At 45.9% G+C, this 27917-nt stretch overlaps 1 protein-coding gene across 1 annotated transcript; it reads right to left on the bottom strand.

Moving 5' to 3' along the window:
• Positions 1–862: 862 nt before the first annotated feature.
• ILDR1 (immunoglobulin like domain containing receptor 1) lies at positions 863–27407 on the bottom strand. The gene is made up of 9 exons (XM_065875853.1): positions 26986–27407; positions 16883–16973; positions 13802–13841; positions 13475–13645; positions 11939–12088; positions 8511–8630; positions 8083–8229; positions 1977–2108; positions 863–1758 (listed from the first exon to the last, which is right to left on the bottom strand). Exons 1-9 carry the CDS (start codon positions 27405–27407, stop codon positions 863–865), a joined length of 2169 nt encoding a protein of 722 aa, XP_065731925.1.
• Positions 27408–27917: the final 510 nt, after the last annotated feature.

Raw genomic sequence — 27917 nt, 5'->3', positions numbered from 1 at the left:
GACTACGTATCCCTTTATCTCAACAGAAGCAAAACGGAAAAAGGATTTTAGTCGAATAGAGAAATAGATTTTTGTGGGTAGCCTGTAGGTTGGTTCTGAGGCAGTTCATGAATATTTCTGAGCAACAGCCAGCATAACTTTGCAAAGTGACAACACAGAAGGAATACTATCATAGGGGTATATTAATTATAAGGTGATATTTTAAAGTCGCATCTTAAAGGAGAAAAAAGGTCTATATTCAGAGGCTTAAAGAGCCTGCATCCCTCTTTGTGCCCCTTTCCATTGGCACCTTGCCTGTTCACAGAGTCCTAAAGTTTCGACCCATATTTGGGATATCAGGGTTTTGGGGGGTTTTGTTTTGTTTTGTTTTTGTTTCCCTAAATCACTTTAATGAGACTTTCCGGAGGGGTTGGGGGTGGGTCTCAGGCCCTTGCACACTGACTTGCAGCACCCAGAAGTGGCACAAACGTCCTGTCAGGCCCACGGTTCTAATCTGGGGTATGGAAATTGTTGCTAAGTAAAGCAAGGCAGCTATGACAGGAAGTAAAGCCTTGGCCGGTGGAAGCCTGTGCTGGAGTTCTAGCTCCACTACTCACAAAGCGCTTAATTATTTTGAGCTTCGTTTCCTCACCCGTGAAATGGGGGGACCCGGCCCGACTGGCCTCAGGGGACTGTGATGAGGGCTGGAGCCAGACTGAGAGTGAGAAGGCCCTTTTAAGCATCACGCCCAGAGTCCCTCCCCTGCTCTTGGCACTCACTGGTCCCGTCCAGCTCTGCAAAAGGGGTCTCACCACGCCCAGAGGGCCAGCAGGGCAAAACAGAGATGAGGGACCCTCCGCGGCGGCAGGTGAGGTGGCCCGTGTCAGCCTGGCTGAAGGGTCCCTTCTGCCCACGCCCGACCCTCAGCAGGAAGCCCCAGGCTCACCGAGCGCCTCTCCACACTCCCTTTTTTCCTGCCATTCTTGCCTGGGGTGACATCCAGCGAGCGGTAACTGGGTGGCTTCTCCTCAGGCCAGTTTGGGGAGCGCGAGCGACGGCGGCGGCGGCGGCGGGGCCCCCAATTCCGGGAATGCCTCTCCTTCTCCTCCTCCTCCTCGGAGCTCCAGGAACTGAGCCCGGAGGGCAGGGGAGGGGAGTAGCTGCGGTGCCGGCGCCTCTGGTGTCCCTGGGCGCTGCCCCGGGGGCTGGGCCCGCGGGCTCTCTCTGGGAAGCGGCTCCGGAGACGGGGGCGGTTGGGCGGCCAGCGGGCCTCGCTGGACGAGGGGCCATCGCTGAGGCTGTCCCTGTCTGACCAGGGCGTGGGTGACCCGCGCTGCCTGGAGCTGCGGTGCCTTCCGCTCCGCAGTCGGCCCAGCTCCCTTTGCTCCAGCGCCCAGCGCTGAGGCTCCCGGTCCCGGTGCTCCTGCTGGAAATCAGAGTAGCGGTGCTGCCTTCTCCCCTCCCTCAGATCCCAGGGTCCGGGGGGAGGCGAGGGGAGCCACTGCTGGTGGGAGGAGTTGCTGGTCCTCCGCAGAGACGGCAGGTCTCTGACCAGCGGGGGCAGGTGGATGATTCTGCGTTCCACGACCTCAGAGCCCAGGGAGGACAGCATGCTGCGAGGATGCCCAGATCTGCCTTGGAGGTCAGCCGGCAGAGGCTGGGCTGGGTTGAGGTTCCGCAGCTCTTTCTCCAAATACTCTAGGACACCGTTGGTGATGGGAGGGTGAGCGGTGGTCTGGGTCAATGGCATCTCTGGGAGGCTGGATCGCAGGGACAAATCTGATTGAAAATAAGGAAAAGAACATGCAGAACTGCTGGTCCAAAACACACTCCTCAGAATCAGGGCACCGAAGTGCCACCTTATTAGCATGCATCTACCCCCTCCCATCCTCAGTCGTAAAGATGTCCACCATATTGGTCATGAAGGCCCCAGTGCAGCCCATGCTCCTACCCTTGCCCTTTACCCTCTCCCACCCCAAATCTCTGGCAAGGTTTACCTCGCTGCAGCAGTGGATTCATTGGATAAGATGAAAACTGGGAGCTCCTGTCCGCCCCCCAGTACAGGGGTTTTTCGATCATCTGAGGGCCTAGGGCCTGAGCCTGCTTCATGTTGCGTTGGTGGGCCAGGGCTGCAGGGGGAAAAGGAGAAATGCAGACCCTCAGCCAGGGCAAGGCCCACACCTCCCACTTCACTTCTCTCCACCTAGCAGCCACTTTCTCTCTTCGAAGTTTATTGTGACCTCTCTCGCATGGGAGTAAGAGTTAAGGGAAGTAGTGAATCAACTATTCCCTTGGCAAGGAGCTGGGAATAAATTCCCCAGCCAACACTGCAACTCCTGCACATTAGGAAATATAATCTTAAAACCTGACTTCCTAGTCTTGAAAACATTTCATTGTTCTGCCCATTTCCAAGGTCACCTAAAATGTATAGGTAGATGCATAGGTAGATTCATTAGCAGGCAATGAAATTTCAGGCCATAGGCCAAATATAGAAGGTACAGATGCAAAGGGCTTAGAGGAGGCTGTTAGTCAGGGGCTGCTTGGGAGGACTGCCTGCTCAGAGTGGAAAAAGAGGACGCAGGTGCTGAGGTCAATGGGCAGAATTACTGGTAAAGGGAGAGGGACTGAAGAACGTTTCTAGCTGGTAATGCCAGCCCTGGGTGGGAGAAAACCAGGGGGAAGAAGGCAGAGAATGCAAAAAAGTTGAAGTGGATCCTTTCTACTCTTCTCCTCACTTTATTAAGTATTGGGGTTTTCCCTAAGTAGGGGGAATCTCTAATGGGTCCGGTAGAGGCAGAGAAGGGAGAAGGGAAATACCATTTCCTTTCAGGGCAAAGAAAATAATAGAAAAAAGCAGCACAAGGGATCCATAGAAATGTTTCTCCAGTCGCTTAGGTGCAGCTGGTCTGAAGCACACAACCCACAGCAAGTACAAATTAAAAACAAATGCATCTAGTTGTTTTTGTTCATGAATTTCTATTTTGAGGTAATTGTGACCAAGTGCACATGTCTCCCAAGCTCCCTGTCTATCCATGCATGTAGGAAATGTACTTGTGTGCTTAAGTGCAGGAAGTGCCTGCCAGCCTGGCATTCTCACCTCCTCCTGGGTTCCCCAAGCCCTGTGGCCGCCCCTAAAGCAGCAGGGCTCTGCCAGAGGCTTCCTCTTACCACAGTAGGAAGAGGTAGAAGACAGGCATTCTGGACCCAGCTGCATAGGTTGGGGGATTTGCTGAGGCCAGCAGCTAAAGGGCCATCAGGAAGGCCACCCAATGGCTCTAGTATGAAACCAACTTCCAGCACAATAGGAAGTGGTTTCAGCCAAGCCCCCAAAAATGTTTGGAGCCCCAGCCCTGATGGTGAGTCACAGCCCAGCATGGAGGAAATCAGATGCAAACTTAGAGCAGCTCACCCAGCTGCCACATCTTCATGCCAAAGGACAGCACTCCAGACCCTCTAAAGATAGGTTCACTTGCTCAGCACTTTCCTCTCCCTCTTGCTAACAGATGCCTCCCCCAGCTCCCTATACACGATATCTTCAGCGCACACAATGCCCTCCTTAATATGCGCCAGTCACTTCACATGAGCTAACTAATCCTCAGAGGAATCTCTCAATACGAGAATCAGATGAGGAAGTTAGGCTTACACAGGTTACCTTCCCAGCCCAATGTCCCACAACTGGTGACTGGCAGAGGCAGCATGTGACCCGGTGTCTGTCTGCCACTCAAGCCTGTACTCTTTCTGCCAAACCACAGAGTCCCCAGACTCCTTTATTTATGTGATAAAGCAAAAAAAAAAAAAACAAACCTAAAAACAATAAAAACCCTTCTCTAGTGGTAGTGCCTCACTTTATTTCTCTCCACTCAGCACCACACCATTCAAAACCCACTTCAGACTAACCTCTGCTTCCAAGGCCTGGGGACATCTGATTCCATTGGGAACAACCCTACCCACCCCCTGCCCCTCTGACTGAATCTTGGTTTCCTCCAGATGATACCATTCCCCCTTTGGGCCACTTCCTTCTTCAACTCCTCCAATTCAATAGGAGGGAAAAGGAGAGTTGGGCTTAACTCCTTGCTCCCTAAATGACTTTTTAATTAATGGGACCCCCTGCAGAGATGACTCCCTAGAGACCCTTCCAGATCCTCCACGCGCTTTCCTGTCAGATTTTTACATATTCCTAAGATTAACACACCTGCTCCCTTCTTAGCTGCCACAAACATTTTCCCAGGGTCCCTCCCTTCCCTGATGCACTGGAACTGATGAGATGGGAGTGGAAAAATACAGCGTCTGAGCTTCTCCCTTGCCCTCCTGTCCCTGGAAACAGCTCCATGGGGAAGTCTAGGCTATCAGGTGTTTCTATTGCTCACCTAATGGGGAATCAGGCGATAAAATAAGAAACATGGAGAAAGGAACAAAGCTTCAAGACTCCTAATAAGTTATCTCTGAACCTCAGTGGTGTAAAGTCTGCCTTGGTCACCTTTAACACGCTAGTTATATATACAGACTCCTGGACCCTGCTCGCAGACTGACCTTCAGTCTAATACAAGGTAAGAAAATCCACGTTTTCAACAAGCTCTCTGATTTTAATGCAGGGAGTCGAACTGGAGTTGACTATTGTGGATTCTCAACAACATTCTGAGAATTATGGTCCTCAGAGATAGGTTAAACACAGGCTTTGAGGGTCACGTGGACTTCAACTTGAATCCCAGCATGTATTAGCTGTGTAAGTTTGAGTGAGTTTCCAGAGTGTCTGAGCCCAATCTCCTCATATCTGAGCTGGGGATAATACTACCTACTTCACAAAGTTGTTGAAGTTAAATGAGGTAATGCACATGAAATGCCTAATAGCTCATGGCTCTCACTGTTACTGTTAAAATAAGTCGCTTCTTTCACCTTAGATCTCATAGAAGACAAAAAGTACACATTTGGAGACTAGACCACCAAAAGCATATTCATCCTCATTTCTGAGGAAAACCCAGGGCGTGTTCTTTAAGAAGACCCTTTTGTGGCAGAAATAACACTCAACACCTCCCCTCCTGCAGAGACCTGCAGCCAGCATCCTCTGTGTGCATCACCCATGGTGCCCCTGAGGACCTCCAACTTCTTACTATTCCTTACCACCCCCTCCCTGCCCTTACAGTGTGTTCTTCGCCCTCTCTGACCCATGGTCACACATTCCCTTTTTTTATACATATACTGGCAGTATACACAGTATACCAAATTGACTGGCAGTCCTTCCACTGACATCCTCAGCAGCATCCTAGAATCTCATGCCCCTTGAATTTTTGCCATTTCAGCTTTAGGAAACCACCAGTCAATGCTTCCTGGACCCACACTGGCTGCACAGTCAGGCAACTGACCTCATATAGCCCTTCTCGCAATGTGCGTAGATCTCCTTGACTGATCTAGCGACCCTGCTTCCCTCCTCGAGCAGCAGTTTAAACTTCTCATGTCTTCCCCTCCCTATGAACTTTCAGCTAATGACATGTCTTTGCTGAGGAAGAGGAACAAGCCCTGGACATGGAATCAAGAGACCTAGGTCTAGTCCAGGGCTCATCACTAACAAGCTGTGTGTAACTGTGGAAAAGTCTCTCTAGGCCTCACTTCCCTCAGCTGAGGGGATGGGGAGGTGGGTGGCATAGATCAGAGATTCTCCGTGTGGCCTATAGCCCACTGCAGGGTGCGCCTAGGGGTTCCGTGGGGAGGAGGGTCAACAACCAATCTAGGGATGGAAGTTGTCGCTCCAGTTCCCACGGAAAAAAAATAAGATTCAGTGTCAATAACTTTCTTCTTTAAGTTCTACTGTAGGTTGTTTACTAGTACTAAGTGAATTACCAAGGATTACTAAACTTTGGTGTCATTTTCATTTTTCTCCTCTCTGGTCCTCTGTTAACTCTCACTGGAAAGTAGGAGCAGGTTGGGGAGGTGGGCTGTGGTCTCGGAAGCTCAAGAATCACTGGCATCGTTCTCGAAGCTGCCTTTTGCATCTAGAATTTTGATGTGCTGAAATCGAGACAGGCTGGTGTGAGCTCGCTCCCTCAGCTCCTTCCCTGACACTTTAATCATCTTCCAGGTGTTAACAACTGCCTCTCTCTCTTCAGAGGGCAGGCTTCCTTTTCCTTTTCTGTCTAAAGGTAATCCTTTCACCGTAAGCCTGATGTCTCTCCCACTGGCTCCATCCCTTCTGAGTCATCGCCTTACTTCACAATGCTTCCCTTCACTCTCTTTCTGTTGGCCTTGGTTCTCTGCCTACACATATGCTTAGGGTTACCTTATTCTAAAAAAAAAAATCAACGATCACATACACCCTCTTCCCCACCCAAGAGCTTTCCTTGACAACTCCTGCCCCCTCTATGTAATCTCCTCTTATCACCAAATTTCTCAGGACAGACTCCCCAAGTGACTCACTTTGAAAGTGATCTCATCTGCTCAAGTTCAGGGATCTTTCATTTGTGGCCCACATTTCTTTATTTTACCAGTTCTTCTAAATGACCTCTAACCACTTAGGAGAAACCACTTTCTCCCAGAACCTGTTTATCAGCTTACTGACAGTGGATACATTTATCGTTTGTGCTGACTGAGTCCCTAGCCCTGACTGTTTTGAGTACCCCACAGACCTAGGGATTCCAAGAAAGTATCCTGGGAGAGTTTCTCTCATCTCAGTCTGCATATTTCTGCTCCAGTGGCAGTGACTTCTACGTGGCATCTCTCCCAGAGGCCTCTGAACGGTAGGGAGCTCCGTGGCCCAATATTGAGTTCTCTGCTATTTTTCTTCTCTTGAAGGAGTTCATTGGTATCTCAGCCAATCCCATAGTGATCTACACAGATAGGTCGTGGCAGCCTCTCTCGTGGGAAATTCAGGCGCTCATAAGTCAGATAACCATGAATACGACGCTGCACTACTTCTGCTACTTACCAGCTGTGTGACTCCTCTGACCTTCAGTCTCCTCATGGTTAAATAATGATGATACCTGCCTTCTAGGGTTGTGAGGATTCAAAAGGGAAATATATGCAAAGGGCCCACACACACCAGACATCCAATAAAAGTTAGTTCTCTTTTCCTGTAAGACAGCAACCTCAGAACATAGGCCTGAAACTAGACTCAGACCATTGACCTTCTTGACCTTGTAGATTAGGTTTTATTTCTGTCTTAACAGCCAATTTCTTATTTTTTTCTTTTAAAAGTTTTCTTTTCAAATAGACCAAAATGATAAGAGTGGTTATATCTGGGTGCTTAGATTAGTCTTTTCATTTTCCTACATGTCAAATTTTCGACAATGTAATACTTCACTTATATCATCAGGAAAAGGAAATGTTACTTTAAAAACAAAAAAACCTCCTTCCATTTAAAGCTGTTGATTCCATCTCTTTAGTAAGGAAAGATCTTTGTAGAATAATTCTTTTTCTTTTGCCTTCACCAAATTTTTTATGGCATGTCACAATTCTGTTTTAAAAGGTCAAACTTAAGCCCAAAGAAAGATCATATTAGAGCAAGATCTTCTTCTGCCCCCTCTTTCCTTTGTCTAAAAATGAGGCTCTCGAAGTGTGGCCCCCAGACTGGCAGAATTGCATCACCTGTGAACTTTTGAGAAATATAAATTCTCAGGGCCACCCAAGACTGATTAAATCAGAAACTCTGGAGATGGAGGCCTCCAGGAGATCCTTAAGTTTGAGAATCCCTGCTCCAACACCTCTCTCTTCTCATCTGTTCTTTTCAAGTCATCTTTGAGAAGTGGCCTTCTCTCTCACAGCTCTATGCAAATCACTCCCTCTAGCCACCTCGTGTCCAAGCAAGGTCAGTGTTGGGAGCAAATGCTGGAGCACAGGCACATCAGGGCCACTGATATGTAGGCAGAGACACCTGAATGAAGCCTTAGGCAGGCTAGGAGGTGAACAGGCAGAAGTCCTCCCACTTTGCTCTATAGCTTCCCTGAGCATAATTTCCTGGGCTGAGGCCAAAGACCTCCGAGCCTCTGACGGGAGAAGGGCATGGAGGAGAACCTGGAAGAACCCAAGGTTTTGACCTGGGCATATGAAATGGATCTGTCTGGGGCACTAGGCTCCTGCACCACCCCACCGCACTGCTCGTCCGTCCCCCCTCACCTTCCTCGGGGCAGCAGCAGCGGTCGGGACAGCAGGGGCAGCGGACGTAGCAGCAGCAGTACTGAGGACAGCACTGGCACCAGCACACTCCAATCAGCAGGAGCAGAAGGAGGGCCCCCAGGATGATCAAGATCACTGTCAGCCAGTCTGCAGGAGAGAAGCGGGCAGGGATTGAACTAAACATGCAGGTGCATGCTTCAGGTTGTAACGTTGTAGAGGTCTGATCGACACAGCTCTTGAACTATAGGTTAAGGGTGAGCAACATCCAGGCAAAAAAAAAAAAAAAAGTTTATCTTTGGTAAGGGAACTTCAGAGGCTGGCTACCGACAACAATAACCTAGGCTTGCTGTGTTTCTGGTTTTCTTTTTTTTCTGTATGTAAAAGTGTCACCGTGGGGTGGCCGAATAGAAAGCTCCAGGAGCACTTACGCAGGACAATGAGCTTCACTTCCTTATCTGGGTCTCCTGACGTGTCCCCTGGAGCCTCAATGGTGCAATAATACACTCCATGGTCCCACCACATCACTTCATTAATCACAAGATCTGCTCCTGCAACAGGGGAGGGGAAGGTGCCAGTGGTTAAAGGAGAGGGATCTGATCTATGGTCGCTTCAAGTCCCCAGCATTGTACTTCCACATCCCAAGAGGGCCTCTCATAGTTCAGAGAAAGGCCTCAATTCCTTCGTTTGAGACTCTCTTCTTTCTCCAAACAATATAAAGGTGGCAGAACTTACCATTCATTGAGCCCTACTAGGTACCTTGAAAGGATTTTGGATACATCACCTCATTTACTTCCCAAAACAACTCTAAGTGGGTGAGGTAGAGATTACCGGCTATCTCCCAATGTCTATTCTCCCCTTCTCTCATGATCATAGAAGTTTTGGTCACGTACATGGCCATCCAGAATAAAATCACTATTTCTCATCCTCATTTACAGATGGACACGGACATGTGACTCAGTTCTGGTGGACACAATATAAGCAGAAGTGTCACATGATGGCTCCCAGGAACTTTTTAAAAAACAGTTTAGGAACTTCTTTGCCCCTTTCTTCTTCAACTCTGTTATCTGGAAAGCAAATGTGATGGCTGCCATCTTGGACCATGAGGAAGGAGATGACATTCTTGGTGAGCTGGAAGGAACTTGGGTACCTGAGGACATAATAGAACAGACCCACCACACTAGTTCTCGTCTGTGTACCTCCAAATTTATACATGAGCGGAAATAAACTTCTTTATTGTTTAAGTCACTAATATTTTGGGCTTTTGCTTACTTGCAATCAAACTTAATCCTGATACAGTGGGTAGGATTATTAGCTGCATTTCAGATGAGGAAACTAAGACTAGAGGAAGCTAGAACAGAGAGAGGTAACAGAGGTAGGTTCAAACTCATGTCTCTGCCCCAAAGCTGGTGCCCTTAACCACCAAGCTCTACCGTCCTCTCCTAACTGGGTGGAAAACTCCACAGCCTGGATTCCTCACAAGCTGGAAACACATACTTCTGAATCCTGAAAGGATAGGTGAGATGAACTTGAATAATAAGTAAGGATGAAATGCCAATATTTTAAGAGTAAAGGTTACTCAAGAAAAGAATTTCAGTTTTCACGAGCACCAAGCATCTACCCCATTAAGATAGGTGAATGTTATGTTCCCATTTAGTAAATGCAACAAATGTTCACTAAAGACCTTTTGTGGGTCCAGCACTATATCAGACTCTATGGAAGGTCAAACAAGACCTATCTCTGTCCTCAAAGCGCTTAAAGTCCAGTCAAAGGCATCAGGGCAGCTCCCACGTCCCTGCTACTTCAGCCACAGTAAGTACCAGAGGACACCTTCAAGTTCTTAAAGACCTCAGTTATAGACTTGCCCCTGCTCAGCTGGCAGTCGTAGCTGCAATCCTTTATTATCTCTTTGTCAAGAAATATTTACTGAGGAAATGAAACAAACATGCAAGGTCACGCACCATTGGAGCTAACTTCGACTTCTGTTTCCTTCTCTTTCTACGTCAATCCCTACGGTTTTTTCCTACCCCATGATTTTCCAAACCCACTGCCTTTCCCAGAAACAAGCTTGCCCCAGACTTGGAAGAATGGTGAAAGTGCTTAGGAAGAAATTCCCCCTCCAAGGTTAATGTGTGTTATAAATCTGCCCCAATTTTATTAGAGGCATAAGGATTATTTCAGGGATGTCAGAGTAATGAGGACATTCAGATATGTTAATATTTTAAATTATCCAAGAACTGATTTGACAGGGTCTTCTCAAATGATGCAAACACAGGCATAAAAGTATCGGAATACAAGGGCTCCAAGAAGTCACAACAAGCCTGAGGTTAAAAATTAAGACCAAGGGGAAATGCCGCTTTCCCATGGGAGTAAGAAGGAGGCAGAGTTTGACCCAAACGTGGTTGGGAGGGGAAGTAGTAGACAGTGCTGTGCAAAACTAGAAAAAAAGACGGAAAATCAGGGACTATCCCCTATGGGCGCTTTCATCCTTTAAACTTTGGGGTCAGATCGGAGCTAATTCTGTGGGCTCTGGAGAAAGCAGAGTCACCCTGAACCTCTGAGGATGCACCTAGAAACTGGAAAAGGATAGATGTTCCCTAAGGCTGAGCATTCAAGGGTTGACTTGGGAAGGTCTGAGGTTGAATGTAAATGGATCAGACTTATGTATTATAGCCAAAGTATTATACACAAAGGTGGAAGCAATTTTTAAACTGGCTTGATCTACCTCAACAGTCAAAGAATATTCACTGATTTCCTCACATTGTTGCTAAGAGTACCCTGAGTGGCCTTCTAGGTGTATTCTCCCGCTTTTTTTTTTTCTTTCACTTTTAACCAGCCAATATTTATTTAACACTGCACATAAAGCTCATTGAAATACGCTCTGAATTCTGTGCCAATAATCCATTGCAGCAGTCCTGGATTATAAGACAGGAATGTGGGGCACTGACGCATCCATTCAAAAGTGTGTGGAGTGATCATCATGGAAGTTTACTGCACACTTAATGTTTGCTAAGTGCTTTATACGTATTATCTCACTTAATCTTGACAACTCTCCATGAGATACGTGCTACGGCAAGTCCCATCTTACAGAAATTGAGGCTAAAAAAAATGGAAGGGACTTGCCCAAGTTCACACACCCTGTAAGTGCAGAACGGGGACCAACACCTGAGTCTGACTCCAGAGAACGGGCTGACCACTACTCTGTACTCCCACAAAGAATGCATATGCTTTAGACATAGCTCTCAGGTATCACATTTGATACTCACTTTGGTGTGGGGAGACAGAGGCCATTATGCCCATCTTTCAGATGTGGCAACAGAGGCCAGAGAAAAGAATGGATCTGCTGCTGGTCACTAAGCAAGGGAGTGGAAGCATGGGGGCACCCACCCTGTCTTTTGATTCTAAGCACAACGCTCTTTCCTCTACCAATGGAGGGCGAGGGTCTAAGGTGGCCATCTACTTGGAAACCCCTATTTCCTTAGATTTGGGCAACAGAAGTAGCCAGAGGGGAACTCAGGGGCCTGGGGTTCGAGCAGGCCCTGAGAGCAATTTGTGGAAGGAATCAAGGGAGCCTGAGCCAGACGTTAGACCTGCATCTTGGAAAAGCAAAGGGAAATCACCCACTCCCTGACCTTTAGCCAAAGCTGTAGGATGTCTTCTTGCCTGAGACCAGCTTCCAGGGTAATGACTTCGGATGGTATAGCACATGCTGTGTATTTGGCACTTTCCTCAAAAAATGAAAGTGACCAAGTAGACCATCAGGCAGCAGAAAAAAAGGGAAATCCCCACAATGACTCAGACCGCTGGGCCTGGTCTACACACCTCTCCACCCCCAGTTCCCTGCTGCCTCCACACTCACGGTTCTGGATGGTGATCTTGCGCTGCCGGTAATCCACCCCCAGCACGGGCTCGTTCTGCCCCCGCCTCTGGGCCACGATGCGCACCTCCCGCTGGCTGTCATTGCAGTCATTGGATGGGTCCTGGCCCAGGGATAAAGCCGCCTGGTATGCTGGGGAAAGAGTACACACCTACGTCACACAGCAGTGGGGAATTCCCATGAAGAAAGGTGCCCTTAGTGGTTTCTGGAGCAATGAATGTTCTCAGTTTTTCCCGAGCCTATGCATCCCCATGAAGATTCTGATTCTGGAGTGGGGATCTGAGATTCTGCATTTCTAATGAGCTCCCAGGTGACACCAGTGACCCACACTTTGAGCAGCAAGACTCCAGACCCCTCTAATAGGCCATCATTTCCAAATCCTGACTGCATCCCCATCTCCCATCCCAGTTTCCCTTGCCTCATTTTCAAAGTCACCCCAGAATCTGCTCCCATATGGTTCATCCACCTGCCCTCACAATAAAAGTTTTGAGAGCTGTTAAATCTGCTGACGATAAATGCCTACTAGCCAGTCCCTCCTACCTTCCCACTTAATGCAGGCATTTTAAGAGTAACCCCCAGGAAACAATGCCTCAATTTAGAGAGGGGTGTCTTGGGGACAATGTCAGGCTCTGTGGGTGGCTCAGACAGTTAGGTTTTGGAGTTCATATTGTAAGATATTAGGGCTAAAAAAGGTAAAGCTGATGTCTCCCCTTGCTTTTCCTCATCTCAGGAAGCTCAGTTCCTTCCTGTGAACAGAGTATCTACTACTATTCTCCGAATTTCTAACGGTTAATTGTCCCAGGCTGGTGGTGGGGATCAGGGTTCCTTTGTTTCTTGAGAGAGGCAGAGGTGGGCAGCTAGGGAAGAGCTTTGGCTCCAGACAGCAGGACTGACGTGAGTAGGGCAGCTGTTACTGAGAGGCAGGACTTGGCTAAGCATGGGGAGAGCTGCACAGCACTCAGGGATGTCCAACAATGAACAGGCTGCCTGTGGCCAGGGAGCTCTCCAGCACTGAGAGTGTTTAGTCCACAGAGGACTGACTGTCCACCAGGAAGGCTGGCTCTAGAAGGGAGTGTGGCAGTGGGCGGGAGGCTCACAAGCGACCACTCCTCATGCGTCATTGGGGGGCGGGTAGGAGTCTTCTTGCCTGCGTTTGGAGGAGGTGGGGGTGATGAGAGGCAGACCTACATCCTCATCTTAGCGCATGGGTGGGCAACCAGGAATGAACTAGGAGTCACAACTTGCTCTGCCTTTTATTTAAAGTCTAAGCTGCCTTCATTTATTTTAGAACAAGGTGAGACATAAATTTTTAAATAAATAAATATTATGTGACCCTGAATAAGTTATTTCATCTACCTGGCCTCCGTTTGTTTATCTATAAAACGAGGGGACAGTATTAAGTGATCTTTCTGGCTTCTCACTATAAGGATTTGTGATCCTAAATAATTCCTACACCCTAATGGCGGTACATCACAGAAGGACTCCGGGAGAGCAGAGGGGAGGGATGAGGGCACTCACATGCAGAGTAGTAATCAAAGATGGGGTCCTTGCAGAAGGACTTGAAGCGCCACGTCACCACCACATCCTGGAGCTGGGCAGAGGTGGTGTAGTCACATTTGAGAACGACGGAGGCAAACAGGGTGACATAGCGCTCCGTGTGCTGGACTGTCACCAGCAAGGACACACACCCTGCAGCCAAGAGCAGGAGACAATGCTGAAGGCAGACCTTAGGTAGGTCTCTAAGGGGTGACCTACTTCTATTCATGGGGCAATAAAAGCATTGCACACAAGCAAACACACCGCCTGACTGGTTGGGAGCAGCTCACAAGCTGTCTGTGTTCTTACTTAGCCTGGGCAGGGTTGGGACGGAAACTGCACAGACACCCTGGAGGAGATGGAGGAGAAAAAGAGCAAAAACCATGACTCCCAATGTGTTCCCAGTCCATAGGGAGTGATAACACATCCAACAATGATAAAGAAACGATATTAAAAGAAGGCCATGGGGCTTCCCTGGTGGCGCAGTGGTTGAGAGTCTGTCTGCCGATGCAGGGGACACGGGTTCGAGCCCTGGTCTGGGAGGATCCCACATGCCGCGGAGCAACTGGGCCCGTGAGCCACAACTACTGAGCCTGCGCGTCTGGAGCCTGTGCTCCGCAACAAAAGAGGCCGCGACAGTGAGAGGTCCACGCACTGCGATGAACAGTGGCCCCCGCTTGTCACAACTAGAGAAAGCCCTCGCACAGAAATGAAGACCCAACACAGCAAAAATAAATTAATTAATTAATAAACTCCTACCCCCAATATCTTCTTAAAAAAAAAAAAGAAGGCCATGTATGTACTGGAGTGACTTTGCTAATATATATAATTTTTCATGTCACTTCTCTTCTTAAAATGTTTTCCCATTTCCCTAAGGATAAAGTTCAGCCTCTGTACCCTGGCCTAGGAGGCCAGTCACGTCTGCCTTCAGCCTTTCTCTGTGGCATCATCTCCCTTCATGCCCACCCCCACTCGGGGCTTCAGCCACTCTGGACTTGCCTCAGTCCTTCCCGTGCTAGGACTGCTGTCTTCCCCAGGTGCTCCCACATGTACATCTCTTGGCTGGAGCACTCTTCCACATCACCAGCAGCCTCTCCACTCCCTTCACCAGGCTAAGTACTACTTATTTCTTAGGTCTTCAGCTGCACCCTTACCTCCTCAAGAAGCCTCCTCTGACTACAAGTCTGGGAGAGGGGCTTTCCTCTGTTTTCCCAAAGTGCCTCATCCTACCCCCAGGCAGAGCATTTCACACTTCTGGGGATGGCCTGTCTACTGTAGGCTCTGAGAAGGCCAACTGGGTTTGCCTCTGACTCACTGTTCAAACACAAGAGCCTCATACTGTGCCTGTCACCTCCTTGGCACCCAACAAATGTTTGTTGAATAAATCATGGAATGAATGACCAGTGAAAATTGGCAGTTCAACTGGTCAACATAAGCATAAAGAAAATTAAAAAATGATCAGACTGTGACAAATTTTATCATGAAAGACTTGAAGGAACTAACCATTTTTCTTTTTACTTTTTAAAAACTTTCTCCCCTCACCCTCCAAATCTACAGATATACTGAAAGCTCCAAGCGTGTGTTGATGAGGAACCAGATGGCACAGAAATGTCAGGTGGGACTCTGACATGGTCAGAAGTCCACACATAACCAGCATCTTCAAATGTTCCTATGTCAATATGGATTGTAGGCCAAGTTATAGCGGGCTTCTCATAGGAGGTTTAGTGTAGAGCAGTAGTATTCAAACTTGAGCATGCACCACCAGGAGGACTCGTGACAGCCCAGATCACTGTCAGCAGGAGTTTCTAATTCAGTAGGACTTGGGTGGGACCCAAGAACTTATATTTCTAACAAATTTCCAGGAGTTGCTGATACTACTTTGATGGGTACCGTACTTTGAGAACCACTGGTGTAGACTAGCTAAAGTAAACCCAGGCTTTGGACTCAGATACAATTGGGTTCAAGTCAAAATGTACTACTCACTTGGACATTGGACAAGTTATTTACTCTCTCTGAGCTTGTGTTTCCTCAGCTATGAATGGAGATTATAATAGTACTAACCCAATGAGGTCCTTGCAAGAATGCAGTGAGATAACCCACTCCTGGCACTTGGCATGGTATCTGGCAAGGTGCTGGCATATATGCTGCCATGTTAGTGACACTGTATGAGTCTTTTTCCTTTTTTCCCTAATTATGAGGGCCAAGGAGAAAGGGGTTCAAGCTGGGAGTCCCTCCAATAGAGTTCTCAGGTAGAGCTACCTTCATTTTGACTAACTCCCATAAACAAAATAAATACAGTCACCCCTGTTATAGAGCAGCTGGGTGAGCCTGGCTCAACGGCCAGAGCCACATGGTTCTGGGTCCTGCCTCGCCTTCTGGACACAACCCTCGTAAGACAGCCACCATGGTTTGTGATGGCCACCAGCAGCCACTTTTCTCATGTCCACAGAGAGGTAGCAGAATGTTGCTTGGGACAGGCTCTGGTCCCCAGAAATGACCTGAGCCATCTCCAGGGCTGGGCTGTAATGAGGATGTGCCAGTGACAGCCATGCTAGGGAGAGGGTCTGCAGCAGTGTGGGGGAGACCTGTGGGTGGGAAGCATCATAGAAGGAAGAGATGTAAGCTAGACCCTAAAACCCAAGTAGGATTAAGATGATACGTGAGGGCTTCCCTGGTGGCGCAGTGGTTGAGAGTCCGCCTGCCGATGCAGGGACACGGGTTCATGCCCCGGTCCGGGAAGATCCCACATGCTGCGGAGCGGCTGGGCCCGTGAGCCGTGGCCGCTGAGCCTGCGCGTCCGGAGCCTGTGCTCCGCAACGGGAGAGGCCACAACAGTGAGAGGCCCATGTACCGCAAAAAAAAAAAAAAAAAAAAAAAAAACATGATACGTGAAAAATAGGGAGAGGGCAGAGAGACTCATTGTGTCAGGATGGAAGAAAGGAGTGAGCAAAGGCCCTTATCAGGAAGGGGCAGTTCCTTGGAGAACCTGGAGGGAACCAACCCAGCTGGTGCCTCTGGCTTTATAGACAGAGGATAAATAAGGCGAGCTGGTAGTGGGGAGTAGGAAGTGCGGAGATGGGGTGGAGTGTAAACTGCACTCCAGAGTCTATTTCCAGTTAATGGATAATCACTGAAGGCTTTCCTGAAGAAGAGTAATAAGGTGAAAGTGATGTTTTTAGGAAGATGGATAACTTCCTTATTTAGTTGTGAATGGAAAAAGAACATCACTTTGAAAATAAGCCTTGAGGAGTTTGGGGGAAATAGCTGCTGCCTCTACTAGCTGTAGTGTTCCTGGAAATCAATCCAATCAGAATGGAAGAGCTAATGACTAGTATCTCAAGCCTAACAAGGATTATTTCATAATCTGACTTTTTATTTTTGCTTCTCCACCTTCACCACCTCTTTGGTTTTTTCCAGAACTGACCTGAAGTAGGCCTTGGAGCTTTTACCCAACACAGCTTTAACTGAATACCAGAAGCAGCTACAGGTAAGATTTGACAATGAATAGGATGGCACTGTCAACACTAGCTTATTTTGTTCAGTAACACGCATGGATTGGAATAGAGAGAAAAACATTGAATTGTGGTGTAAACAAAATCTTAGGTTCACAAAGCACTTTCAAATATTTTCATTTACTCCCTAAATATGAGCCCTGGGAGGAAACAAGTTGTGCCGGTGCATACACAGCAAATCTCGGATTGGATAAGGCAAGTGGATTGACTGTGGTCATTCATTTTCTAAGGGGGTTGGAGCCAAGATTCTGCCCCTGAGCAGTCTCTTGCCATTCTACCTGGCTATTCTTTAAATAAAGGAAGATGTGTGGTATTCAATAGCTTGCAAATAATCACAGCATATGGGGCCAGGCTACACGAGCAATAATTAATATACAATGGGCAGCAGTTACTCTAATACCGTGATTAATAAGCTACATGTTCTTTATTTTGCTGAATGGTAATTCAATACAAATGACAGTTTATTCAAAGGACTCCAGTCAACATTATTTGTATAGAGGTGGAATATCTGCAGGGGGGTAGTGCAGGTTTGCTGGGAGTCAGAGAGGGTATTTGGTTGGAGCCAGAAGTTGCTCTGGGGTAGCTTTGAAGATGGCTGAATCTGACACCCTGAGGCAGAAGAATGGGGACAAGGGTGATCACCTTCATTACCAAATGCGCACTCAGCTTCTTTTCCATGAATGCTCTTGTTATGGACAAAGCACACGTGGGGTGACTTGACTCACCTTTACCAACGTCAGCACTGGCTTTGTTGCCTGCTATTTCTCTTTTATCCTCTCTTTAATTTCATGCCTTACGTGAATTTCAAGCCTTGAAATACGCCAGGTTCCCACATATCTGACCATATTGAGCTCATTCACACTCCCTCCAGCGGTCTGTTGGCCCTACAGCATCCTGTACAGCTCCCAGACCTTCACCCCTCGCCCACCCTCACATGGAGAGTGGAGGAGAGTCTCAGGCCAAAAGGTACCGAGCAACCAGCAAACCCTTCTCCCTTCTTCTCAGCTGTTGCTCTGGGTTTCAGCATCTACTGTGTACCAGGTGATGTACATACATCGTCTCTAATCCTCACAAAATTCCCTAGGGTGGGGTCAGCCCTGCTCATATCTGTGGGCAAAAGTTCAGAGACGATAATAAACCAAGCCCTCTCAGCCTCAGGATTTGAACTCGGGTCTTGCTCACACCAAATCCAATCATTCCTAAGAAGGCAAGCCTGACTTTCCAAGTAGAAGTCAGGCACTGGACACTCAAAAAGCAGGAGGAATTTCCAGATTGGGAGGAAGAGAGAGGAAGTAGCAAGACAGACCATTTCAAAGGCAGAAACCTCCTATCTTTTCCTTTAGCCTCTAATTTCTCTGTAAAACTAACCACACTGGACACGCACACTACTAAGCAGGTCAAGTTTTCAAGGAGAGACTAAGGGCAGCGGAATCTGGGCTGAAAGTATGAAGAGATTCAAAAAGATATGTGTCCTGTTTATATGTGTCCTGGTTGCATCCTTGCTCTTTTAAACCTGGTACTACGGGCTTTCAAATTCTTAAATTTTCTTTCTGTTCTTAAATTCCCTTCATCCTGTGGCATCTCCTTCTCCCCAGTTCATCACCATCTAATTGCCTAGTTGTGTCTATAATTTTCTCCTGAAAACATGAATTCTGGAGACTGATTTTCTGAGTTCAAATTCTGCCTCCACTCCCCTGCTAGCTAAAAGACCTGACAAGTTAGTTCCAAACTACAGTTGTTTCTATATATGCAAAATTGGGATGATGATAATACGTGCCTGGTAGGGTAATAGTGAGGGTTAAATGAGATAAATATGTCCAGCATTTAGCAAAGAGCCTGGCACATAATAGACACTCAATAAACAGTAGCTATTACTTGTATCATTTGTTCTTATCTTGCCCACTTCAAGAGGTTGAGAGCAATTGAGAACAGCATGCACAAGCATTTTGAATGAATTAAAATGATAAAAATGTAAGCTATCATTACTGCCTTCTCTTTGCAAAATGAGTTAGTGCATTAAAAGCTTTTAAAGCTGCGTCTTACCTGGCAAACCCATTCACAGTTTGTCTCTGTGAAAGAGGAAGGGAGATCTGTAAGGGTGGAAAGGTAACTTCAGATGAGATAGCAGAGCTCATGGGAAGGAGGGAAGGAGAAGGGGATTCTCTGTTTCCCGCCATGAGGTACTTTCCAAGACTATACTGCTAAGCAGAGTGGGGACTACCATCCCGCGTTGAAGTGGAAGGTAAATATACCAATAAAAAAAAAAGAGTATCTTTACAACTAAATGCCATGTGTTCCCAAATAGATGCAGATCTTTGCACATTTATTTATTCAGCCTGTCTTCCCTGTGTAGTATCAGAGTGGGCAAGATGTTTTATAGTTTCTAGAACATATTATCCATACAGTACAGGGATACAGATACAAAAGTTTTTTTTTCCTTTTAAACTAAGAATCCTTTTCAGGGGACTGGATGGTATTTCCCCTCATTTCCACATGAAGGGTCTTGCTTGGAAGGGAGTGGCAGGCAGGGAGGAGAGCAAGGTCTTTCCCAGCAAGGGGCAGTGGCCTAATGGTGCCTCCGGTGGAAGGTCTCGATTCCTGTTTTTCAGGCACCCAGGCACCTCTGCTCCACTAATCAGGTTAACAAAAAGTACACAGGTTTAATCCTATCAGAGTTTATGTCAGGGCAAGCTATCTCCCCAAGTATATTTACCATCAGTATTTGTTACATTTCCTCAGATAACAGTGCAAACAGAAGAGGAATCAAGGGGAAGAGGGCCTGGCAATGCATGCACAAGAAGTAAGGGACAGAGAGAGCAAGGAGAGGAGAAAAAGGGAGAAAGAAGCAGGTTGGGGCGGGGGAGGAATTATGTCTACGTATTGCACGTTTAACAAAGGTCTGGGGGTGCTTCTCGACAGTTGTTAGGCTTGGGGTGGCAGAAGCCTATGTCTACCCTCGGGAGGAAACTGGTAACTACTGAGCACTTCGGTGTTGGTCAGCATGGTATTGGGGGCTTCATTATGCAGTACGTAGTACGTAGTTTAACCTCGGCAAACCCCCATGAGATCAGCCTTATTTTTATCTCAATTTCATAGATGAGGAAAATCCTCAGGGAGATTAAGTAACCGGTTTGAAGCCACACAGCTAGTAAACAGTGAAACTAGATATAAACGTATACCTCTAAAATCCCAAATCTTACAGTTTCCATTGTACCACCCGCCTCCTGGATAAGTTTCCTAATGGTGGAGGTTTAACCCTTTAAGAGACATTCACAAATTTATTTTAACCATTTTGTAGAGAAACCCCTTTCTTCCTTTTTTATTTATAAGATAAATAATAAGAAACTTCAAACAATAGAGAAGGGTATAAAGTAAAAAGTTCATCCTTGCTCACTATGAACTCTACTCTCCAGAGGCACCATAATTTGGTGTCTACCCTCCACATCTTTTCCTACACGGTTGTTTTTATTTTTTTAATTAATCATATTATGTACATTGACCTGCAACTTTGTTTTTTCTTCAAACTAATGAGATATCATTATATTCTATCTCAGTATATATGGATCTAAATTTTAGTGGCTGCATGAAAATTCGTTACATGGATGAACCATAATTTACCCATTTTTCTAATGATGGGCATTTAGGTTGTTTCTAATATTTCACTATTACAAACAATGCTGAAATAATTTGTTGAAATGAATACCTTTATATTATATAAAGTATCTCTTCACATGCATGCTTTTATTCTAGTAGGATGTATTTCTCAAAGAGAGAGTGCTGGGTCAAAGGGGATAAGGCTTTTATATTTTAATAGATAATTCAGGAAAGAAATTTATATTCCCATCAACAGGGTGTGACACTCCCATGTTTCACCACAATCTTTCCAACACGGGAAATATCAATCTTTAAAAATTTCTTGATAAACTACTAGGTGAAAAAAATAGCCCCTCAGGTGGTTTGAATTTGATATCCTTTGGTTATTAGGGGTAGAGGACAACAAGACCTGGTTGAGAGGCAGATGCTCGGGGTTTCCCAAAGTCAGACGCTCAGTGTCTGTGACTCATCTGTGTCCCCACATGCTAATCTCAGAGCACATGCAAATTTAAGTCTCACCAGAATGACAAATTTCTGTGTGCCCTGGGCCTTCAGAGGTCAGTCATTCACTCATTTATTGAATACGTACTATGAGCCAGGCGCTGTTCCAGATGATGGGGGTAAAGTAGCTAATGAGAGAGACAAGGTCCCTGTACTCTTGGAACTTATACTCTTGGGGAAAGTCAACAATACATAAGTAAACGGATAAGCAAGGTACCTCTGGTCATGGCTAAGTTTTATAGGATGGCTTAGAAACTGGTAGAGCTCTGAATAACAAATCCTACTACTGTACAATAAGAGCCAAGAAGACACACGGGTCCAAATCCTCCTCATAGCTCTTCTTGGTTGTTTCAGAATCTAAATCAGACCCCAAATCTAAATCCTATTCCTTCTGTACAAACTTGGGCTTCTTCCCTATTTCCCGTCTCAGTGAATGGACAAGACTGAAAACTAGGAATCGTCCTTGACATCTCTTTCTTCCTCACTCCATTTAAAATCTATTATCAAATTGGGTTTGTCTCCTAAATATTTCTGGAATCTCTGTCTCTCCATCATCACCATCACCCTAGCACAAGCTACCATCACTTCCAGCCTGGATACTGCTTCAGCTTAACTGGTACCTGCAGATACTCTGGTTTTCCTCCACGTGGATTCCACACACGTCTCCCAACTCTTTCTCCTTAAATATCTCCAAAAGCTGTCCATTGTTCTTATGGTAAATACACAGCCTTCCACCATGACCCATGAGGCCATGCATATCTGGTCCTACCCATCCCCGGCCTCCTTTCCACCACACGTCCGGTGGCTTCCTCCTCTCAGTCACACTGATATTCTTGCCACCTCTCATTCTCACCGAGCTCCTATCCAGCAGCCTTGCACATGTTATTCATTTGTTTGGGATGATCACCCCTCAGCTCTCAACGTAAGCATCATTTCTCCAGGGAGGGCCTCCTGAACGAGCAAAATCCATCTATTATATGCTCTTGTGGTACCTTGTATCTCTTTCTCATGGTCCCTATCATAGTTGTCTTTCTACATTTGCTTGTATTTCCTTTAGACCATAAGCACCATGGGGACCAGAGCCATGTCTGCTTTTGTTTGAGAGTACGTCTGGCACATGGTGTGCATTAAACCTTTGCTGAATAAACAAACAAATAAATTCATACAAGACAGGCTAAGCTGCCTGGAACAAAGTTTAAGTGCTCTGAAAGTACAGAAAACAAATGGTTAAAGTCAACCATTTGTAATATGGCCAGCCAAAAAGCAAGGAAGAAGGGTGTATGGTGGGGGGAGGGGGGGTGCGAGGAACATGCTCAGAGTAGTGGAGACAAGGCTGCCCATGTTAGTGAGGCCATAATGAGTGAGGCTTGAATTCCAAAGAGCTTTAATCCACTCATATAAACTATGGGGATCTAGCAGAGGTTCTTGGAGGACTCAAGTGAAGGTGGGAAAGATTAATCCAGGTAGGCTAACCTATCATCTGGGTAGAGGATGGTTGAAACTAGGCAGAGAGGTAGCAGGCCTGGAGGCAAGGAGATGGTTAAGATGCTGGGATTAAGCAATAGCACGGGGTGATTAACTGGGTTTGGGAAATGAAGAAAGTGTAGAATGCTTCCCTCTGACCCCACCTTACCCTAAGATTTGTAGATTGCAAGATCTGGAAACGAAGACTGGAGAAAGACAAGACATGATCGGAGTCTTCCTGAATCTTAAAACACACAATCTTATTTCTCCCCTAAGGACTTCAAATAATGAAATAAAGTATTAGGCTGAAAGAAACTTAGGCAGACAGTACAGTAGTTACCCAGCATCTCATCCCACTGCACTGTTGTTGAGGCAAGAGGTTTAATAATTAACATCTGGTTATACATCCAGGCGGTAGTCAATTTCTATTTCTACCAGGATTCAATTAGACAAAACAAACCTGCTCCATGGTATGAAATAGGTGAAAGAGCAATGGACTAAGAGTGAGGACGCCAGGGCTCCCATCGTCCCAGCTCTCAAACCAACTCCACTGTGTCAACTTGAGATGCCTGACTTCCCTGGACACAGATTTCCTTATCTGTAAAACTGGCTAGGAGGCGAAGACAAGGACTGGGAGTGATTTCTACTTGTGTTCGCAGAGCACTGGGGTTCTGGGAGGTACTTCAGGGAGCCTCACGGCAGGGGGGGTGGGGAGCAAGGGAGGAGTCAAGTGGACAGTCCCCTATCCAACACCTGAGAAGCTCTACTTTTTACTATCTACTGTATCAGGGACCAAGATGTCATTAGGTTTTCAGTATGATCCCAACCTTCACCCCGACCACCAAGGGGAAGCTCCTGGTCTAGATGCTAAAAATCTTGTCCCTTAGAAGTCAGCTGTCTGATTTCCTAAAGAATAATATAAGTTGATAGCTACGTGGATCTATAAGTTAACACCCCTCTAAGATCTTTTTAAATATTCACAAAAGCACAAACAACACACAACCTTTTAGAATTTGGCAGTGAGGGGGCGGGGGGTGGAATCTAAACTTTTCATTCCATGAATAAACTTTGAGATTGGATGAAGGTAACCAGAGCTATTAGCCAATAATGCAAAGGGCTACAGGAAATTACTTTAGCCTTATCTTAAGGCTCTGTTTCAAGAAGTAAATATCACTTCTGTGATAAAAAAAAAAACTTCTTTCTTTTTAAGGAAAAACAGTTTGGAGAATTACACACACACAAAACCCTCTGACAATCCATCTCTCCACAGCTCCAAACATAAAGACTCTGGTAACTTCACAGGACTTCCTGACCTCAGAGGCTTCATCAGAGGCCCCAAGCCACACCAACTAGCCAGTACCCACATCTGACATAATCTCTTTCCTGACCCACACTTCGCAACTGCAGAAACTTGGATGCTAATCAGAGAGCTGGGTTGACTTTTCTTTAGAAACAGAAGAGAACAAGGTGACAGACCAAAATGAATATGTTCTAATGCAGGGTTTTCCAAAGTTCATACCTGTTTGCAGTAGGTCTTGAGAAAATCAACTTACTGGATTTTTCTATTTAACACTGTTAATTTGGGGATTACTTTCTATGAATTTAAATGTTATTAAAGTAATATTTAATGTTAATTTGTTATTCTTTTATCCAACATAGTAACTGGCTTTGTGTGTGTGTGTGTGTGTGTGTGTGTGTGTGTGTATACCTTTTGTTCCTATTTTATAAATCTCATATATGTGTGTATATGTCACAATGTAAACTGTATTTCTTCCTGGACTTAGGATCTTTCCGTGTTCAGCATTCTTTGCTTCTAAAATGTGTCACGCAGGTAGGCTTCCATTTAACGAATGCCAGGCAAATACAGCAGTCTGTATTATTTGACCACCTCAGTATCCTGGCTACTCACACTGCATGGTTGGTTCATGAACACCTGGAGCTCCACTTTCTGAAGTCTGTCCATTTAGCAATTTGCTTACTTTAAGAATATACCCTTTAGCCACCAGAAAACTACTAGAGCTAATCAATGAATTTGGTAAAGTTGCAGGATACAAAATTAATGCACAGAAATCTCTTGCATTTCTATACACTAACAATGAAAGATCAGAAAGAGAAATTAAGGAGACAATCCCATTCACCATTGCAACAAAAAGAATAAAATACCTAGGAATAAACCTACCTAAGGAGGTAACAGACCTGTACTCAGAAAACTATAAGACACTGATGAAAGAAATCAAAGATGACACAAACAGAAGGAGAGATATGCCATGTTCTTGGATTGGAAGAATCAATATTGTGAAAATGACTATACTGCCCAAAGCAATCTACAGATTCAATGCAATCCCTATCAAATTACCAGTGGCAGTTTTTACAGAACTGGAACAAAAAGTCTTAAAATTTGTATGGAGACACTGCCAAAGCAGTCTTCAGGGAAAAAAATGGAGCTGGAGGAATCAGACTCTCTGACTTCAGACTATACTACAAAGCTACAGTAATCAAGACAATATGGTACTGGCACAAAAACAGAAATATAGATCAATGGAACAGGATAGAAAGCCCAGAGATAAACCCACACACCTATGGTCAACTAATCTATGACAAAGGAGGCAAGGATATACAATGGAGAAAAGACAGTCTCTTCAATAAGTGGTGCTGGGAAAACTGGACAGCTACATGTAAAAGAATGAAATTAGAACACTCCCTAATACCATACACAAAAATAAACTCAAAATGGATTAAAGACCTAAATGTAAGACCAGACACTATAGAGCTCTTAGAGGAAAACACAGGCAGAACACTCTTTGACATAAATCACAGCACGATCTTTTTTGACCCACCTCCTAGGGTAATGTAAATAAAAACAAAAATAAACACATGGGACCTAATGAAACTTAAAAGCTTTTGCACAGCAAAGAAAACTATAAACAAGATGAAAAGACAACCCTCAGAGTGGGAGAAAATATTTGCAAACGAATCAAAGGACAAAGGATTAATCTCTAAAATATATAAACAGTTCATGAAGCTCAATATTAGAATAACAAACAACCAATCCAAAAATGTGCAGAAGACCTAAATAGACATTTCTCCAAAGAAGACATACAGTTGGCCAAGAAAAGCTGCTCAACATCACTAATTATTAGAGAAATGCAAACCAAAACTACAATGAGGTATCACCTCACACCAGTTAGAATGGGCATCATCAGAAAATCTACAAACAACAAATGATGGAGGGGGTGTGGAGAAAAGGGAACCCTTTTGCACTGTTGGTGGGAATGTAAATTGATAGAGCCACTACGGAGAACAGTATGGAGGTTCCTTAAAAAACTAAAAATAAAATTACCATATGACACAGCAATCCCACTGCTGGGCATATACCCAGAGAAAATGATAATTCAGAAAGACACATGCACCCCAATGTTCACTGCAGCACTATTTACAGTAGCCAGGTCATGGAAGCAACCTAAATGCCCATCGACAGACGAATGGATAAAGAAGATGTGGTATATATATACAATGGAATATTACTCAGCATAAAAAGGAATGAAATTGGGTCATTTGTAGAGATGTGGATGGACCTAGAGACTGTCATACAGAGTGAAGTAAGTCAGAAAGAGAAAAACAAATATCATGCATTAACACGTATATGTAGAATCTAGAAAAATGGTATAGATGAACCAGTTTGCAAGGCAGAAATAGAGACACAGATGTAGAGAACAAACGTATGGACACCAAAGAGGGAAAGAGGGATGAATTGGGAGATTGGGATTGACATATATACACCAATATGTATAAAATAGATAACTAATAAGAACCTGCTGTATAAAAATAAAATTCCAAAAAAAAGGAATATACCCTTTGGTTATAATCATTGTGTTTGAAAAATGTTGAGCGCTCAATATTCTTTGTAAAAATAGAACAGCTTTTAAAACATCATGCTGGTGATTTAAGGATTGGGTTTGATACCCTAATGGGATTTTTGTCTGTAAGGCTTCTTTTATTATTCTTTTGACCTAGATGACTGCTGGCTACAAAGTCCTAATTCTGAGGATGGGGTGCCCAGGGTCAGAAGTGGGAATTAGGAATTACAATTAGGAATTGTAAGAGTGGTGTTTCCGCCTCTATCAATTTGGCTTTAGAGACCAAGAAGTGCCTAAAGAGCAGGAGGAGAAGCCCAGAGGCTCCTGGCTTCTTCCTTAGTTGCACCTGTTTCGGAAGGGCCTAGGCTAATAAAAGAAGAAAACAACAGGTTCCCACAGACAGAAACTCGATTCAGTCCCCGCAACTCCTGGCGCCCGTGCCAAGAGCCACCTGAGAGCGGCCCGGGCCTCCGCTGTCCTGCCTGTGGCCAGCTCTGCAAGGCCAGGCAACAATGGCTTCCTCTCCCCTTGGGCCCCTGGTGGGACCCATTTTCCCACGGCTCACCTGCTGGGAGCCAGGTGAAGAGCAGCAGCCAAGGTGCGGGCAGCTCGGGGCTCATGCCGGCCCTCTCCGGTCCCTTTCAGCTCAGGGGCTCCAGGGACACTGTGTCTGTCTTCATCAGCGGCCGGTTCAGGGCGCACCACTTCTCCAAGGAATCCCCCCGTTTTCCGCTCACTGCGTGCGGCGCGGCGGGAGGACCGGTCCGGCTCCGCGGGCAGGTACCGCCCAGCTCCTGTCCACCTGGGAGCTCCCCGCGGCTCCGCCTCCTGCTCCGCGCGCCGCCGTTTCCTGCTCCGCCCCGGCCCTGGCCCGCGGCCACCTTTCCTGCCTGCCACCGCCCCCCAGGCAGGCTGCCAGGTGATTCTCCTCACCAAAACACCATCTCGTGCCACTCTCGCCTCCCACCTGTAAGAGCCTGTTACCATTTTCCCCAGAAGTTCTTGGGAGATCTTACCCCTAGCAAATTTCTCCCTCACTCTTCGTAGAACTATGTGGATATAACTTTCTAGGGAATATTTCCTGCCGTATGTTTCCATTCAGTCACACGTGCTTGGAAAACATTTTTTTTCCCCACTAAAAACACACTAATAGGAAGTTTATGTGTAATGATTGTTCAGGTTTTCTATAAATAAAGATGGTGAGGTGTGAACTAGAGAAATAGACCTAATTTTCCAAGTTATAAAAGAAAAGGGTGCTCATTATAGAAAAGTTAGAAAAAATATAAATTAATGGAAGTAAGAAAAAACCGTGCTCCCACCATCCATAGTTAGGCATCGTTAATATTGGTTTAGGCCTTATTATTTGCCATCCTGCATGCAGCTCAGCAGCCCCTCACAGACCTCAGCCGCCCAAGATGAAAGATTGTAGGTCTCTTTGCACCAGGCCACCTAGGATGTATTCCCAGTCTCTCCTTCTTCCTTGGTAGGAAGTAAGGG

Source organism: Phocoena phocoena, chromosome 4 (genome assembly GCF_963924675.1).
Source record: "Phocoena phocoena chromosome 4, mPhoPho1.1, whole genome shotgun sequence".
Lineage (NCBI taxonomy): Eukaryota > Metazoa > Chordata > Mammalia > Artiodactyla > Phocoenidae > Phocoena > Phocoena phocoena.
Note: the sequence above shows the minus strand (reverse complement) of the source record. Positions and strands in the feature narration are given on the sequence as shown.